General features: G+C 42.6%; 1 protein-coding gene across 4 annotated transcripts in view; it reads right to left on the reverse strand.

Annotated features, from left to right (window-relative positions):
* The window catches only part of TAFII59 (TATA BOX ASSOCIATED FACTOR II 59), a 50,270-nt gene extending 37,060 nt beyond the window's left edge, over positions 1-13,210 (reverse strand). Inside the window, exons 1-4 of one of the 4 annotated variants that reach the window (XM_086486981.1) lie at positions 12,884-13,210; positions 12,225-12,335; positions 11,024-11,110; positions 10,836-10,937 (exon numbers count right to left, since the gene is read on the reverse strand). In XM_086486981.1, coding sequence (XP_086343107.1) covers positions 10,836-10,937; positions 11,024-11,110; positions 12,225-12,335; positions 12,884-13,009 — 426 coding nt within the window. In that variant the 5' untranslated portion in view covers positions 13,010-13,210. The remainder of the gene's footprint in view (positions 1-10,835; positions 10,938-11,023; positions 11,111-12,224; positions 12,336-12,883) is intronic. The other 3 variants (XM_086486982.1, XM_086486983.1, XM_086486984.1) reach the window with 3 other exon arrangements.
* Positions 13,211-15,428: the final 2,218 nt, after the last annotated feature.

Consider the following 15,428-nt stretch of genomic DNA (forward strand, 5'->3'; position numbering starts at 1 on the left):
CAATATGACTTCCTCGAAGATAAAAGCAAGAAAGTAAAAGAATTCAAAAAGGTGGACAGTCAATTAAGTTTGACTCTTTTTCTGGATTCCGAGATGATCCGAGGGCTTTGGCCTTTATACAGCAGTTTGACATAGCTTAGGGCATTACTCAGAGCACTCCTGTCACAAACGGGAGCGCATAACAATATGAAATACATTCGGATAAATAAGATTTATCACTTATTACTGAAGCCAGAGGATATAGAGAGAAATAGATAGAGAGAGAGAGATATAGAGAGTAAGAAGATCGACACAGTACTGGGGACAAGAAGATGGGCTGGTCGCCCCCCGTAATAGTATCTTTATTACTGAGGAGAAGTCTATACAAGCACTTGAACCGAACGTATTAAAGATACTATCACGGGGGGGACCAGCCCATCTTTTGGTCCCCAGTACTGTGTCGATCTTCTCACTCTCTATATCTCTCTCTATCTATTTCTCTCTATATCCTCTGGCTTCAGTAATAAGTGATAAATCCTATTTATCTGAATGTATTTCATATTGTTATGCGCTCCCATTTGTGACATTGGTATCAGAGCATGGTCTCCTCTCTTTCTCTGTAAAGGAGGACGACTCTGGGAAGAAATGGGAAGAAGCCATGACAAGCCAAGAGAGAAGTAAGCAAGCGGAACCCTAAGCCTTGCAGGAAAAGCTCGCAGAGTTGGAAAAAAAAAATTCTCTTTGCAAGAAGTCGACACAAGACTTGGGATTCTCTGAGAAGGCGACAAGAGCATGATGCTCAAGAACCTAGAGAATCCAAGGAGCGGAATGCTCAAGATACTTCAGAACTCAGAAAATATCCATGAATATCAATCCAGAACCATAGCCAAGAAATATTTCGGGAAGGATATGAAGAAGGTCTTTAGACCTCAGAACACTCCGTTCAAGTTTCATACTTTTGACAGAAGGGAAGATGTTCCGAAAGCTACCGCTTTCATTTGACAGTTTGAAGTTGCCTTTGCAAACGGCAATTTCTAAAAAGCGTCGAAGGTGAGGCATGTGACCAAACACCTCGAGGGGAATTGCAAGTACTTGGTGGTATAACAAAGCTCTGCAAGGAATTTACAACAAGACTTGGATTCAATTCAAGGCTGAATTTTCCGACAAATTTTTTTCCTCTACACTTTGAGGAAGGCATCCAAGAAGATTGGGATCGGTTTGCCCAATAGGAACACAAGCGAGTCAAAGCAAGTAGTGGTTTACTCCTGCCAAGGTAGCTCCACTCTTGATCCTCTCTGAGGAAGGAAACATGAAGAAATTCAACGAAGGACTTTTGCCCGAATTATGTAGACGCATCTACAAGATACTTTTTAGCAGATGGTGGAGTCAGCAATAACAGCTGAAAATGTACACCCTAGTGTACATAGACTTAAATCCTCGCAGTGGGACGAGAACCATTGAACACAGAAACATCAAATTTTTGTTCTCTCTCCTCGAAGGATACGTTGCTATCCGGAGAGAGTTTGGAGTAAGGGAATTCAATCTAACTCTTGAGTTCTTGAATAGAAGACCCTCAAACTCTTAAGTGAGAGGGCAGGTCTTTGATCAAAGTTAAATCTTTGAGGAACTCATCAACTGCGTATTGCTTTTATGCACAAGATATGCACGTGTCTAACCACGTGCATCACTCTCGAGTGTTTATGAGAGTAAGGTTGAGTTAGAACATTGTTTTATACGATGAACTGCTTTGCTTAACCATCCGGAAGGTCCATGATTGATCTGGTATCCCGTAGTTCTCCAACAATACCTGCTATTGTGGGTAGGAAATTATGAAGGAACCATTCTGAGCTTTCAAGCAAAGAAAAGCTTTCATGAAGCTTGAGTACTCTTTAAGCCCACACCCCCTACCCGGTAAGGGAAGATATGGTAGTGCTTTTTGCACAAGTGAAGGAATACTCTCTTTACGAGGGACGGAACAAGCGACGACTACGGCCTGTGCTCGAGGAATCCAAGGATTGAAATCCTAGCTTATTTGATGAGCGGGTTTTGCTCTAAGAACGAGCCAAGGAATTGTCAGGTTGAGCGTCTTCGCTTGGATTTTACAAAGGGAATGTAATTTCCCAGGTTCACCAAAATTCTAACACAGCTTAAGAATTATGTACACTTTTGAGTACATGGATAACACACGAAGATGCAGACCTATGCCAAGGAACTGGATTTACTCTCTTGAGCGCCTTTTTGCGCGCAAGGATATTCCGACACGAGAAACTCTATTTGAGGTGTGTTCGGTTAAAGGAATTTGAGTTTCTCTACGGAGAAGAGGTTTTCTCATGGTCGTTGATCATTGAGTACGCTATGTACTTTTACCATTACAGTAGCAACTTTTAGTTGCGGTATATGTTTCTCCATGAGCAGGTCAAGTAGCATTTACACGTTGTTGGAATAAATTCAAACTATTATGTTCGTAAGAATATAGTTCGCCAACCGTTTCAAAATGGTAAGAATCAAAGAGGGTTCGCTCTATTGTGAACCAGGTTTGAACGTACGTTCAGAAAATGCTATGGCTAGAATCCTATCTGCCTAAGATTTTGCGAGGAGTCCTAGATGCTTGCAAGGATGGCCTCTGCAAGGAAGAGACGCTAATGGGCGTCCGGAAAACACTGCTGGTGGTAATAACTCGCAGGAGGAAAAGATTGGAAGGAAGTCCCGCCGTGCACAAAGAATCTTCGGATGGGAACCGTCTGCCTATGTTGAGCGACGGCCCGGAATAAGAACCTTCTTTAAGGTGATCGCAAACTTTGTTTGTGAAAGAAAGACATCGAGCTTAACGCTCTGACTTGGGCATTCCCTATGTGGGAGGACACAAGAGGTTTAATACCCTCTGGGCTAACAACGCAGGATTATGCTAAGGACAGATACCTAGATTGATTTCTAAGAAGATTATTCTTCTCGAAGACGGAATCAAGTTAACAGAGTCTTGGATAAGGAAACTTTGGATCAGAACAATTGGCCTACCCAAAGCAAAGGCCTAGAATAAGAACTTACTTTGGTAAGATGACACACTTTGTCTGCCGCAGGAAGATTCACATGAGCTTAATGCTCTCGACATGCCCTATACGGGAGGACACAAGAGGTTTCATATCCTCAGGACTAATAGCGCAAGGTTATGCGCAAGGACATAGACCTAGATTGATTTTTAGGAGGATTATTCTTCTCGGGATTGAGAATGTGGAATTGAGTTAACAGATTCTCAGAAAGACGCGAATGACGAGTTCTTACATGGCTCGTAAGTTTGATGAATGGTGAAGGATATCCTCGAGGTACTAGAGGAAGGACATGAACTGGTAAGGTAAGTATTCAATTATGATTTTTTTGTTTAATTTAATTCTCAGAAAGACGCGAATGACGAGTTCTTACATGGCTCGTAAGTTTGATGAATGGTGAAGGATATCCTCGAGGTACTAGAGGAAGGACATGAACTGATAAGGTAAGTATTCAATTATGAATTTTTTGTTTAATTTACTTTTTAAGTTCTCTACTCAGAAAGGACCAGCTCGACTCACCATTGAGCAAAATTGGAACTTTTCCGGTTTCTCCCTGGCAGTTCAATTGGATCTCTACAATTGAGGACAACTGTTTATAAGTGAGAGGGATGTTGCTAAAGTGGCTTTATTTGACAGAAAAATAATTCTAAATGAATTATTGCATTTATAAGTGAGGGTTTTCTCGCTTAGAACACCGGGAAAAAATAATTCTAAATGAATTATTGGAATTTTAAGTGAGAGGGTTTTTCTTACCGGAGACATCCGAGTACAAAGTATTCCTAGTGCATCATTCAGAGTAATGACAGGAGCACTATGAACGGGGATATCTGTAAGGCCACCAGGAACGGTTACTTCCGATGCGTCACATCGGATGGGTGACAGAGAGCATCGGGAAGAAGTATCCGACCATCCAGGAATGGACATCTCTAATGCATCATAGGATGGGTGCATAGAGCATCGTGAAGGAGATTGTACCGTAAGTTCGGTAGGAAAGGACTAGGTGATGGGTATTCCTGATGCGTCACAGGGTGGGTGGCAGGTGCATCAGAAAGGGAATATCCATAATCAAGAGGAAATTCCGAACTATGTTAGAATTGTGCACAAGGAAAAGCAAGCACTTGAATGAAGATGGGTTCAGAGGAAACTTTGAGGGAAAACAGATGCTTTCTAAGGAAGCGGAATTGCTTTTCGGAAAAGCAGATGCTTTCCCGCGAGGAAGTCTATGTCTGCATTGCAATTGTGCATGTGATTGTATCCAGGGACACCTGGCAAGTGCTGTGAAAGCATTGTTTTTAACATATAAGGTTTTACTGAGTTTTTGGACAGATTCAGACCATTTTTAAAGGTGACCGACCGCCCACTTAATAAGTGGGCAGCCATATTATAAATAAGGCAACAAATCAGCCAGCGTTTTTTTTTTCTCTCTTTTTTTGCGGAACAACGCCACAAAAAAAAAACGGCCGCGATCTCTACGCGAGCAGCCAATGCTCTGCTATTCGTGCCGTGGCCATGAGCTAGAAAAGCATCACATGCCCTCACTCAAAGGGGAGGATCAGTTTTTGCAAGAAGGAGATGCTGCTGCACAGTTCACCCGCAAAGAAGACGTTTGCCGGTGATGCCCATGACTGCCCCAAGTGTACCCGATGTCGCCAAGACCCAGTGCGCGAGTTCCCTCGTGAAGAAGTGCCTACGGAGCGTGTTTCCATCGCGACAAGCTGCTGTTTTTCTCTGTTTTCAGCCCATAAACGTCGTAGACGGGGCTGATTTACGAGAAGGAACCCGAGAACACACCTCTTTTGTGTGTAGGATTGGACGAGAGGATTTTCTATGTAGAGATCTCTTCCGAGGAATTGCTTTTCGAGAAGCGAGTTGCGTTGCGAGCGTCGAGACTTTGAAGGTAACGATTTTCATGTTATGATCTCTGAGTATTTGATTGCAGGTGTACTTCCTCTTCGTGAGGGAGTAGGAGCAAAGGAAGGCATGAGCCTCTGCAGGAGAAAAGCGCTCTGAGGAACTAGAGCCAGATCAGCCCAAGGGTTTCGTACCCGAGTTTGGGAAGTAGATCCACGGATCGGAGAGAGGTAGTCTCTCAAGTTGTGATCCGGAAGTTGGGATTCCCAAGTAAGGACTTTGTGTTCAGGAAAGCAGAGTTGTTCTGCGGGAAGAGGATTCTGGAAACAGAGTTGGAAAAGAGAGTTGCAGAGATGTCATGCCCTCAGTCTAGAAGGTGAGATCCAGAGGCGAGAACCTTGGTTCTCAAGGATTTGGAATAAGGAACGGAAGTTCCTTGGAATAGGGTTTTGCCATAGGAATCAGAAGCTGAGGCTTCCGAAAACCATCAAGTCTTATTCTAGAACGAACGTGGTAATATGTTCGGTTCAAGTGCTTGTATAGACTTCTCCTCAGTAATAAAGATACTATTACGGGGGGGACCAGCCCATCTTCTGGTCCCCAGTACTGTGTCGATCTTCTCACTCTCAATATCTCTCTCTCTATATCCTCTGGCTTCAGTAATAAGTGATAAATCCTATTTATCCGAATGTATTTCAAATTGTTATGCGCTCCCGTTTGTGACAACTCCAAGATTAGGAGGGCTACATCTTTCTTCAAGGAAAATGCTCGAACATGGTGGTCCACCCTTCTACTGAGAAAGGAAGCTCCAGTTAAATGGTTGAAATTCAAAAGGCTTTGCATTTCTTCTTGGCTGACTCGGGAGTATGAACGAGATATACAAACTGCTTGGAATCATCTTCGGATGACCAAGGGAGATTCTATGGATGCTTATTGCGAGAGATTTTGGAACTCTTTTCTACCAGCTTCTTCATTTAAGAAGGTCTCGTTTAAAGAACAGATTGAGCGGTTTTGCTGCGGACTTCCAACAGAGATCCGAGACTACTGCTTGGAACAAAAGTCAAATTCTATTCAAGAATTGGTGGTCATGCGAAACGGAGTTTTACAATACATTCGGACAATTTAACTTACCCCACTGATAAGATCTTGACTCAGAGAACCCAACAGACTTCTAACAATGGAAGTAGAAAGAGAGAGAGTTTCCAAGAAAAGAAAGACAAGGATTCACGACCCCGGCTCACTCTTCGAGAGAGGGCCAACTACATCAAAGAGGGGAAGTGTTTTGGTTGCGGGGAATTTGGACACATCTCCGCAAAGTGCCCCAAAAAGGAACAGACTGAAGACAAGCCAGAGAGAGTTCTAGAGCAGTAGAGGAACGTGGCAAAAAAGGCAGATGAAAACAGAACTATACCACATTGCGTGGGGCCCAAACCGAATCAAATGAACGAAAGTACAAAACTTTGCCGCAGGGCAAAGTGAAAGATCAGGAAGCCCTCGTTTTCTTTGATGGAGGAGCCAAGGCAAACTTCTTTTCACTTGAATTGGCGGCTCGACTTGGAATTACACCCGACAGGCAAAGGCAATTCTAGCGGCACCCGAATGGGATATTGCCATTACACCGATCATTGGCAAACTTCGTTTGCAATGTCAAGGGTATTTAGGGCACGAGGACTTCTACGTAATCCCCTTACGAAGGTTGTGACGTCCTCCTCGAAATCCCTCGGTACCACAAGAACAACGCCATGGTTGACTATCGGGTTGAGAAAGCGACTTTGACAAATGAAGGGCAAAGAGATTGTACTTGCTAAAATTCGGTTTCTTTACTCGATATTCTATAGAGAACTGAATGATGATTGAAGGTCGAATATGTTTTGACCTTGATAAAGAGCGCCAAGATTTTCTCCACACTCATGCTGATTGCTTTTCTGGGCCTGCCAGGCGAGTTGCCACCATCTCCTCTTGAGGATCATACTATTGATCTGATACCTGGAAGCACTCCACCGAACCGGCCACCTTACCATGTGAGCCAAGCCCAGAATGAAGAGATTATGAACCAAGTGAAAGACCTCTTGGAAAAGAGTCTTATCCAGCCGAGTACTTCACCCTACTGCTCTCCGGTGTTGTTGGTTTTAAAGAAAGACGAATCTTGGAAAATGTGCATTGATTATAGAGCTCTCAATAAAATCTCATCAAGAACAGATTCCGATTCCGAGGATCGATGATATTCTTGACTGACTACAAGGATCCTCTTGTTTCAACAAGATCGATTTGAAAAGCAGATATCATCATATCCGAATCGCCCCGAGAGATGTCTACAAGACAGCTTTTCGAACGAGCTTCGGTTTATATGAACTTTTGGTGATGCCTTTTGGCCTTTCCAATGATCCAGCGACTGTTAACCGAATGATGGATAGGATTTTCAGAGTACAGATCTTTTGTCGGCACTTTCTTTTATGGCATTTTAGTCTTCTCCAATGATGAGGCAGAACATAGACACCATCTGCTACAGGTCTTTCAGGCATTATAGTCTTCTCCAAGGATGAGGCAGAACATAGACACCATCTGCTACAGGTCTTTCAGGCATTGCAAGATCACAAGTTAGTAATCAATGCCAAGAAGAGTGAATTTTTCTTACCGGAGATACACTTTTTGAGACACATCGTCTCAACAGCAGAAGTACAGATGGACCCGGCCAAGATTGATACCATACGTGATTGGCCCGATTTGAGGAATGTTCATGAAGTTAGAAGCTTCTTGGACTTATGTTTTTACTACCGGCGGTTCTTTCGAAAGATGGCACGGGTTGCTTCCCCTTTGCACATTCTGACATAGAAAGGAGTTCCTTTCTCGTGGGGATCCACAGAGGTGACTGCCTTTCAAACTTTGAAAGAGAAATTGACTACGGGACCAGTTTTGACTTTGCCGGATTTGCAAAAGTCATTCGAAGTATAATGTGATGCTTGAGGTCGTAGTCTGGGTGCGGTCTTAATGCAAGAAGGCCATGTCATTGCCTATGAGAGCCGATTGTTTTCAAGGCCGGAATTGACAACACAGATTTATGAGAAAGAGCTTTTGGCAGTTAACCATGCTCTTACTCAATGGCGACAATACCTACTTGGAGCCGATTTTATGATCTTCACTGATCATCAGAGTTTACGCTACTTCTTGTAACAGAGGCAGCTTTCGGAAAAGCACATGCGGTGGGCTAACATCTTGTCACAGTTTCACTTCCAGATTGTTGTACAGGGACAAAAGAACTTGGTGGTAGATGCTTTGTCCCATCTCCTCATCCTTGCAATTCCCTCAAGATGCATTGCACCTTTGCATGATAGCAATCGTGACTTCTAGGAATGAATATTTATGAAAGCCACAGAAATCTTCCAAGAAATTTCAGTGTTTTTAGGAGCAATTTTAAGCGCAGCCAAATATTTGAGACTTTTCTTGCCATGGTGTGGCCAGCTATGATTTTGTCGGTTAGATCTCTCCTTAACTATGAGACATTTCCACAAGAATGACCGCGCCATTCAAGGATGTTTCCCATTTGCTAAACAAAGAGTTGAAATAAAATGGCACAAAAAGTGTATAATCTGAGAAAGTGCTTTGCCAAATCTTCGTTGTACATCATGTTCTAACTTGGCAGAATGCCTGCCTGTTGAACATACCCAAAGGCAAAGGTCCCATGAAATGTGACTATAGATAAGCCAACATGAATTTCAAACAAGCGTAAACAGTACAGATTAAGACAGGTGTTTGACATCACAATACAATTGGCCATGGATAAGCAAACACACATTTCTAACAACCATAAACAGTACAGATTAAGGCAGTCTTTTGACATTAAGATACACCTTTGTTGGATGCCATGCCAAGCAAAGGCTGATTATCAGGTTTTGAAAATCTCTGGATTTTTTTCCTTGAGGTTGCAGATACCCATTGGTACAAATTGCACTTAAGAAACTAACCGCTTTAAAACCTAAGAAGACAAACCTTAACATAACGAATTCGCAGAATGTCCAAAAGCATCAGAGGTAGATACAGGAAAGTCAATGCGACAGATTCAATCTTTAAGGTTATACAATTTTACATCCTGATCCCAGCAGTTATGGGGATGCATGGAGAAATGATTTGCACTGTGACAATAAAAATTGTTCTAGTAAGTTCTACTATCATCAACTCTCTGCAATTTGTTCTCTTGTTAATTAACAGAAACATCGTCCAAACCCCATATAGCTGCTGTATAGCTGCTGATGAGTCTGTTCGAATTGACATCCCAATGACCAATTCCAGTTCCCCATTCCATCCACCACACCCAATAACACGGTACAAAAGTCCTAGTGCATGGATTAGCGGCATTATTCATCCTGTGCATAATTATTCGGACTCGATGCATTATAGAAGAAAGCAGGGAATGTCTTTGCTGCGCCGTTTTGGTGAAAGGTTGTCAACTCTTGTATACTAACCTTCTAGTCACACGACATATGCTCTCGGTTAGCCACGTGGTTGTTCCCAGCGTTTTCACAAGAATCAGTAGCTCAAGGCTGTGAACAGTCTCTAAGAACACCTAAAAATATTGGTAAAGCTCAATGCATACTTAAGCTCTGATACTAAAACTGAAGGATGTGTCCCAACTTAAGACCATATTGGCCATTTGACTAAGACAAAAGTTTAGAGTGGCCCAAATTCCAGGGGAATCACGAAACTAGAATGGAATTAAAGTTCAGTGAATACTGCAGTTCTTGAAAGCATAATTGCAGAAATAGAGCAACTAAACCAAACTCGGGCTTTTTGAAGATTGAAGATGTTTCGCAGCAGGTGTGCCAAAAAAAGGAAACTAGATTCCTAAACAAGAAAGATACCACGCTGAAAATGGCTTTAGTGCAGCTTTCTAGCAAACAAGACAAACAATATCATAGGTAATGACTTTCAGCAAACATAAATTGCATTAAAGCTGGTACCTAATCAAAAACAATGTCCCAGGAAAAAAGTTTTCTACGAATAATAGGGATTTCATCTAATTGCGATAGGAAATAACAATTATTGATTCATCAATTTGAACATCATCCTTCCCCATTTCAGCACCCAGAAAGAGGGACCATTTAAGTGCAAAAAATCAAGCTGTGCAAGCATTAATGTTTTCCACAATTTTTGCAGGTCCTTTGTAAGCATAGTTTTTTCAAATGCCAAACGCGAAGGAGTTTTAAACTACCAAACAAGATTGATTCAATTCCCTAAGCCAAATCAAAAGTGGCCCTAAATTTTTAGCATTTTACAAGCACTTTGTGGCACTCAACTTCAAAATAAAATAGAGCATATACAAGTATTTCCATAATATTACGACATTCAGCATTATAAGAATCTTAAGTCAATGACCATTGCAAAAAAAAAACTTATTTTTTGTAAGCCCAATTATGGTCGAGGCAAAAATGTCATTTCAAACTTCAAACATTTCAAACGCTTTCATACATCTGGAAAACAAATCAAACGTGTCTCAAACAAAAGAGTCTGTTACAAAATCACATGAAAAAAATTTCAGGATGAAACCCATAAAGTTGAGCTGTAGCTATGCCATAAAAATTTGCATAAAGTTGACACTTGCACAGTAAAGTTGCAAAAACCTGAAGCATCTTTCCCATTTCTGATGAAATTCATAGATGTACATGTGCCCAAAAGCACTACAAGCAGCATACAGCTGAATTAAAAAAACGGTGAAATTTTGTTCTCCATCTGAGGCTAGATATTTTGACCTAACTATGCCTCCTTGCCGCCTAAATCCTGATTTGGTATGGGCATGCAGTCCGTACCATTATCGGGGATCTGTAGAGCCTGGTCAAAAAGCATTACAGTGTCCACACTAAAATGGTCTACATCACGTCCTCAAATCTTGAAAGGTCATTTACTTTCTAAGAAAACTTGAAGCTTTTCAACATAAAGACCGCAGATAACAAAAGAGAGTAACTTTACCTCCTTAAACTCAACATCTCCATCATCTATGTAAAACAGATCTGGGTGGCCGATAGCTCTTTTAAATCGCAAGGGCCCTCCTGATGCAAAGCCATATAGAGGCTGGGCTTCAAAAGAAACATGTCAAAATAAATTTCCTGTCCTGTCCAACGCATGAACTCACAGAACAAATTGGCTCGAGTTCTTACCTCAACGTTTCGCAGCTGAAGCGCACTATTGACATCATCCATTGTCAGGATAGTTCTCTTAGAATGAAGCATGCATTTAATAGCCTCCTGAAAGTTGAACACACATAATTTGTAATATATTTTGAGATATGGTATATTGCCTAATGCTAAAGACTACCTTTAAAGTTTATACGTTAATTAATCACTTCTCAATTGTCTTCTAATCAGATCTCTTCCCATACAAAAACTATTTACATTGTGCGGTCTAATTAAAGGTCAATCCACTCAACCCTAAACGAGATCCAAGGTGGAACCATACGTAGTGTATTGTGTACCATATAGATGTGTACACACTATAACCAGTCAGCCAACTAAACAAGTGGTAAAACACTGCAACAACAACGCAACAAAACTAAAAACAAACGACAGAACTTGAAATAACCCATGAGTCAGACACACATGGGGGCAACAGGCTCCCCTTGCGGTATTGTTTCTTATATAAGTGGATAATCATGGTTAGAACTATTATGTGAGACCACTCACGGTGATCTAATACAACTGAGGCCCTGGCCTTCAATTTTTAGGCATCTGCTAGTGGTCCAAAAGCAGCTCTCAATAATAATCCACGGCAGCTACACTGCAAGAATAGCTTGCGTAGATAAAACTCCCAGATCAGCAACGCCAGATTCTGTATCAGGTTCTGAGCTGCAAATCATCGGCCATCTGTACAGCATCGTCAGCAATTTGCGGTCTCTCCTCTTCCTCTTTGGTCTCAGCTCCAGTCAATCTGGACGATGGGCCACCGCCACTTAATTCACTGGAGACACGTACAATACATTGTACTGTATGGGGTGTAGTGTAGACTTTAAGGTACGTAAAAAACGTACTATTGAAAAAACTGTGAACCATAGAACTTATTAGGACAGTTTCAGAAGGCATTTAGAAACATATAAGATGTCTATCCACCACACTTCTTTGGAGAACATATCTAGTCATAGTGTCATAACATTATCTGGAGACTTCGAGACTACAAGTATGGTACCATCTACCACACACCATTATGGAGAGAGAGCCCCAATTCAAGTTGTAGCCACCATGTCTCCATTGGTGTATTAGAGTCTTCGTTCCCCTCCAGGCTCCAACTTAACAAGTGTGAAGAAAAGAGAATCCACCATAGGTTGGTGTGGGACCGGGATCAATGATGAAAACACATCAAACAGACCTCAAATCTCTGTGGCCGGCAACTGCTGCCAGGAGTCCAAGATGGTACCGTCTGAAAAGTACACCACACTACAACCCTCTCTTGAGTCGCACAGCACGGACATGAGCACCGCTGTCAATGGCAGAAAAACACCCTAATCAAGTCTCCTCCAGGATAGATTGAGAAAATGCAGATCTTGCTCCTCGCTAGGGAAGCAATCTAGAGCCTTCTGTCCTTGCTCAAATCAGCCGCAAGAAGTACCTTGCACAAGGAGCTTCTTACAAGCCATTGGGCAGAAAGAGACATGAGCGTCCAAGAGAGCAGACATTCCCGACTCATTTTACATAGAATTTCCTAAAATTTAATCATTAGAAACAAACATATAGAATGTTTCTGATTTATGCTGGCAATTCAAAGCATGTATAACGATCCCATAGTAGCAATGATCATAATCTAGAGTATTTAAGGGTAAATTCACCCCGGTGCAGCCTTTACTACCCAACCAGAGGCTCGCAATTATTGCAATGATGGAACTTTCACATGTAGTCCCTCACAGACACACTATTGAAAGATTACTTGCTGCATAATTTCCATGAAACGTGTGCACATTTACTGCGTAGAAGTACAAATTTGTGCAGTCGTTGCAAAAAAATTCCGGAAGACAAGCAGTGGGAGCGCACCTGCATAATCTCGCGCATGCGGTACTCGACATCAGGAGCAAGAGCTGCAGCAACCTCGTCAGAAAGATTGCTGATGCCAATGCTCTGCGCTATCACTTGAATGGTTTCTTTGAGCAGGATCGTCATGTGCTCTTGAGTTCCGCTGGCTTCGCCTGTGCCTGCCTATATCCCTCCTCTAATTTGAAATCGATCAAACCTTTATGAGGTTGTTTGGCTGCGTGCACACGGCCCACGGGGATGCAAAACGAACTTGGAGTGAGCAAACACACATGCAGCCGGAACGGCCTCTGTCCACGAACGTTAACAGGAAGGTGCAGCCAGTAGGTGATTCAATTTATTTAAAGCTAGTGCCAATAGCCTACGGTATGCAGCAGGGCGCCCCAAAAGCGATCGGCAAGGGACATTTACATGTGTAAGCGATTGCCCAAGGAACTGGGGGAGGGGACATCGTCACTATATGGCACGGACATATGGCCCAAAGGGGATCTAGGGCCCAAAATTAGGGGGGCGAGACGGTTTTAATCTCAGCCGTCGAATCATCTAGTGAACTAGGGTGAATTAGGGGTGGGTGAACTAGGGCGGATAAATTAGGGTGTGATCATGTGTCATACCAACATGGATAGCTGCACGTGCTAGCATGGTGGTAGGACATTCGTGTGGCAACCGAGAGGTCATGAATTCAACCCACACCCCACGAGGCAGGTGAACTAGGGGTGAACTCCGAGCGCTATTTTACGCGAGTTCACCTCGAGTTTACCCTTAGTTCACCCCCTAGTTCTCCACACGATCGGACGGCTGAGATGAAAGCCGCTCCTTGCCCCCAAATTTGAGCCCTAGATCCCCCCTAGTTGACCCCGTGTGAGATGGGGGGAGGGGGGGGTTTCTTACATATGACTCAGGATCAACTGAAGGGATCGACGAAAGGGGTGGTTGCAGCTTCTGCGGGTGGGATATATGCCCTTGGATGAGTGGCTATGTCATCCAACAAAACCACAAATGTACATATTTGTGATTGCATAATTGATTTTCAACCAACGTGCATGGCTATTTTCACTAGAGCATCAGCCTCAAAAGTGCCACATCAATGGTTCAAGCTACAAGTCGGGGTGTGGTTGGACCTCTGACTCGCCTCCTGCCATTCCCTTTTTCAAACCCATTGAACTTGGGGATCTGTGCAATCCATGTCTGAACCATTGATCCCTTCATTGCATCCGTGTCACGTATGGACGAGGGGAGGGATGTGATTATGCAACATTGCCACAACCAATCCTACATTCGTTTTTAGCCCTTGCTCATATGAATGATCCCTTACTTTTTAAAAGTGTTGACATCAAACCTAAAAACCTTGTAAGGACCAATGAAAAGCAACCAAATAGATCCACTTTTCATTCTTGCCACCTTAGGCGGAAGGCTTGTTAGCAAGCCTATTAAGAGATAGAGCAGGAGAGAGCTGGAGCTCTTGCAAAGCACACACATGCACGCACATACACATAGATGGGGGCAAACCTTCTACTTCTTCTTCTTCACTTACTCAAGACAAGAAGTATACAAGGGACAAAAGGAAAATACAACATAAAAGGAAACTAGTACAACGGTCTAATGTGAACCGCTAATGAGTGAGTTGGATAAATAAGTGTTCCATTACTTCAATAGGAAGACCAAATTGATGTAGTCCAACTATAGTATCATTGGCAAAGATATGTGTATCCACCAAGGAGTGCCATTGATAATGACTATCGGTGATATTCATCCAAGAGTAGTATTTGTTGAGCTTGACATCTCCACACTCCCCGTCAAGCTCAAAGCCATCTCCTGTATGCCAACCATTGCTCAAAACCATTGCAGCTTTTGCACTCCAAGGGCCTTCGTGAAGATATATGCAACATGTTCATCCATCATCATGTACCCAAGGTTGATGTCACTTGCCAAGACCTTGTCTTCTGATGAAGTGGTAATGCACCTCAATGTGCTTCATTCTCGCATGAAACACTAGGTTCCTATCCACCTATATACCAAGGTTGTCATAGTAGATGACAATTGTCTTTTGTACTTGTACTCCAAAGTCTTGAAGTAACAATCTCAACCATGCTACCTCACATACCACCACTGAAACACCCCTATACTCTGCCTTTGTACTCGATAGAGCAACCGTAGGTTGCTTCTTACTACTCCATGTGATATCAATACTCACAAGTGAAAACATGAATCCCTTGATAGACCTCCGATCATATGTGCTACCAACCCAATCCACATCTGTGTAGCCATAGAACTAAAACTCAACATCAGCTCTATAAAGAGTGCATAATCCAAAGTAGCACTCACATAGCACAATGTGCACCTCACTGCATCCAAGTGTGGCTTCCTAGGAGACTGCATAAACAGACTCACCAATCCAACTGTGTAGCTTAAATCTGGAGCTAAGATAGTTAAGTAGATCAAGCTACCAACCATCTTCCTGCACACAGTAGCATTCTCAAGCATTTGACCTGCATCATTCCCCAACTTCAAATTCTGATCTAAGGGCATCGCAATTAGCTTACAATTA

This window comes from Adiantum capillus-veneris, chromosome 17 (genome assembly GCF_014529385.1).
Source record: "Adiantum capillus-veneris isolate H3 chromosome 17, ASM1452938v2, whole genome shotgun sequence".
In the NCBI taxonomy this organism is placed as follows: Eukaryota; Viridiplantae; Streptophyta; class Polypodiopsida; order Polypodiales; family Pteridaceae; genus Adiantum; species Adiantum capillus-veneris.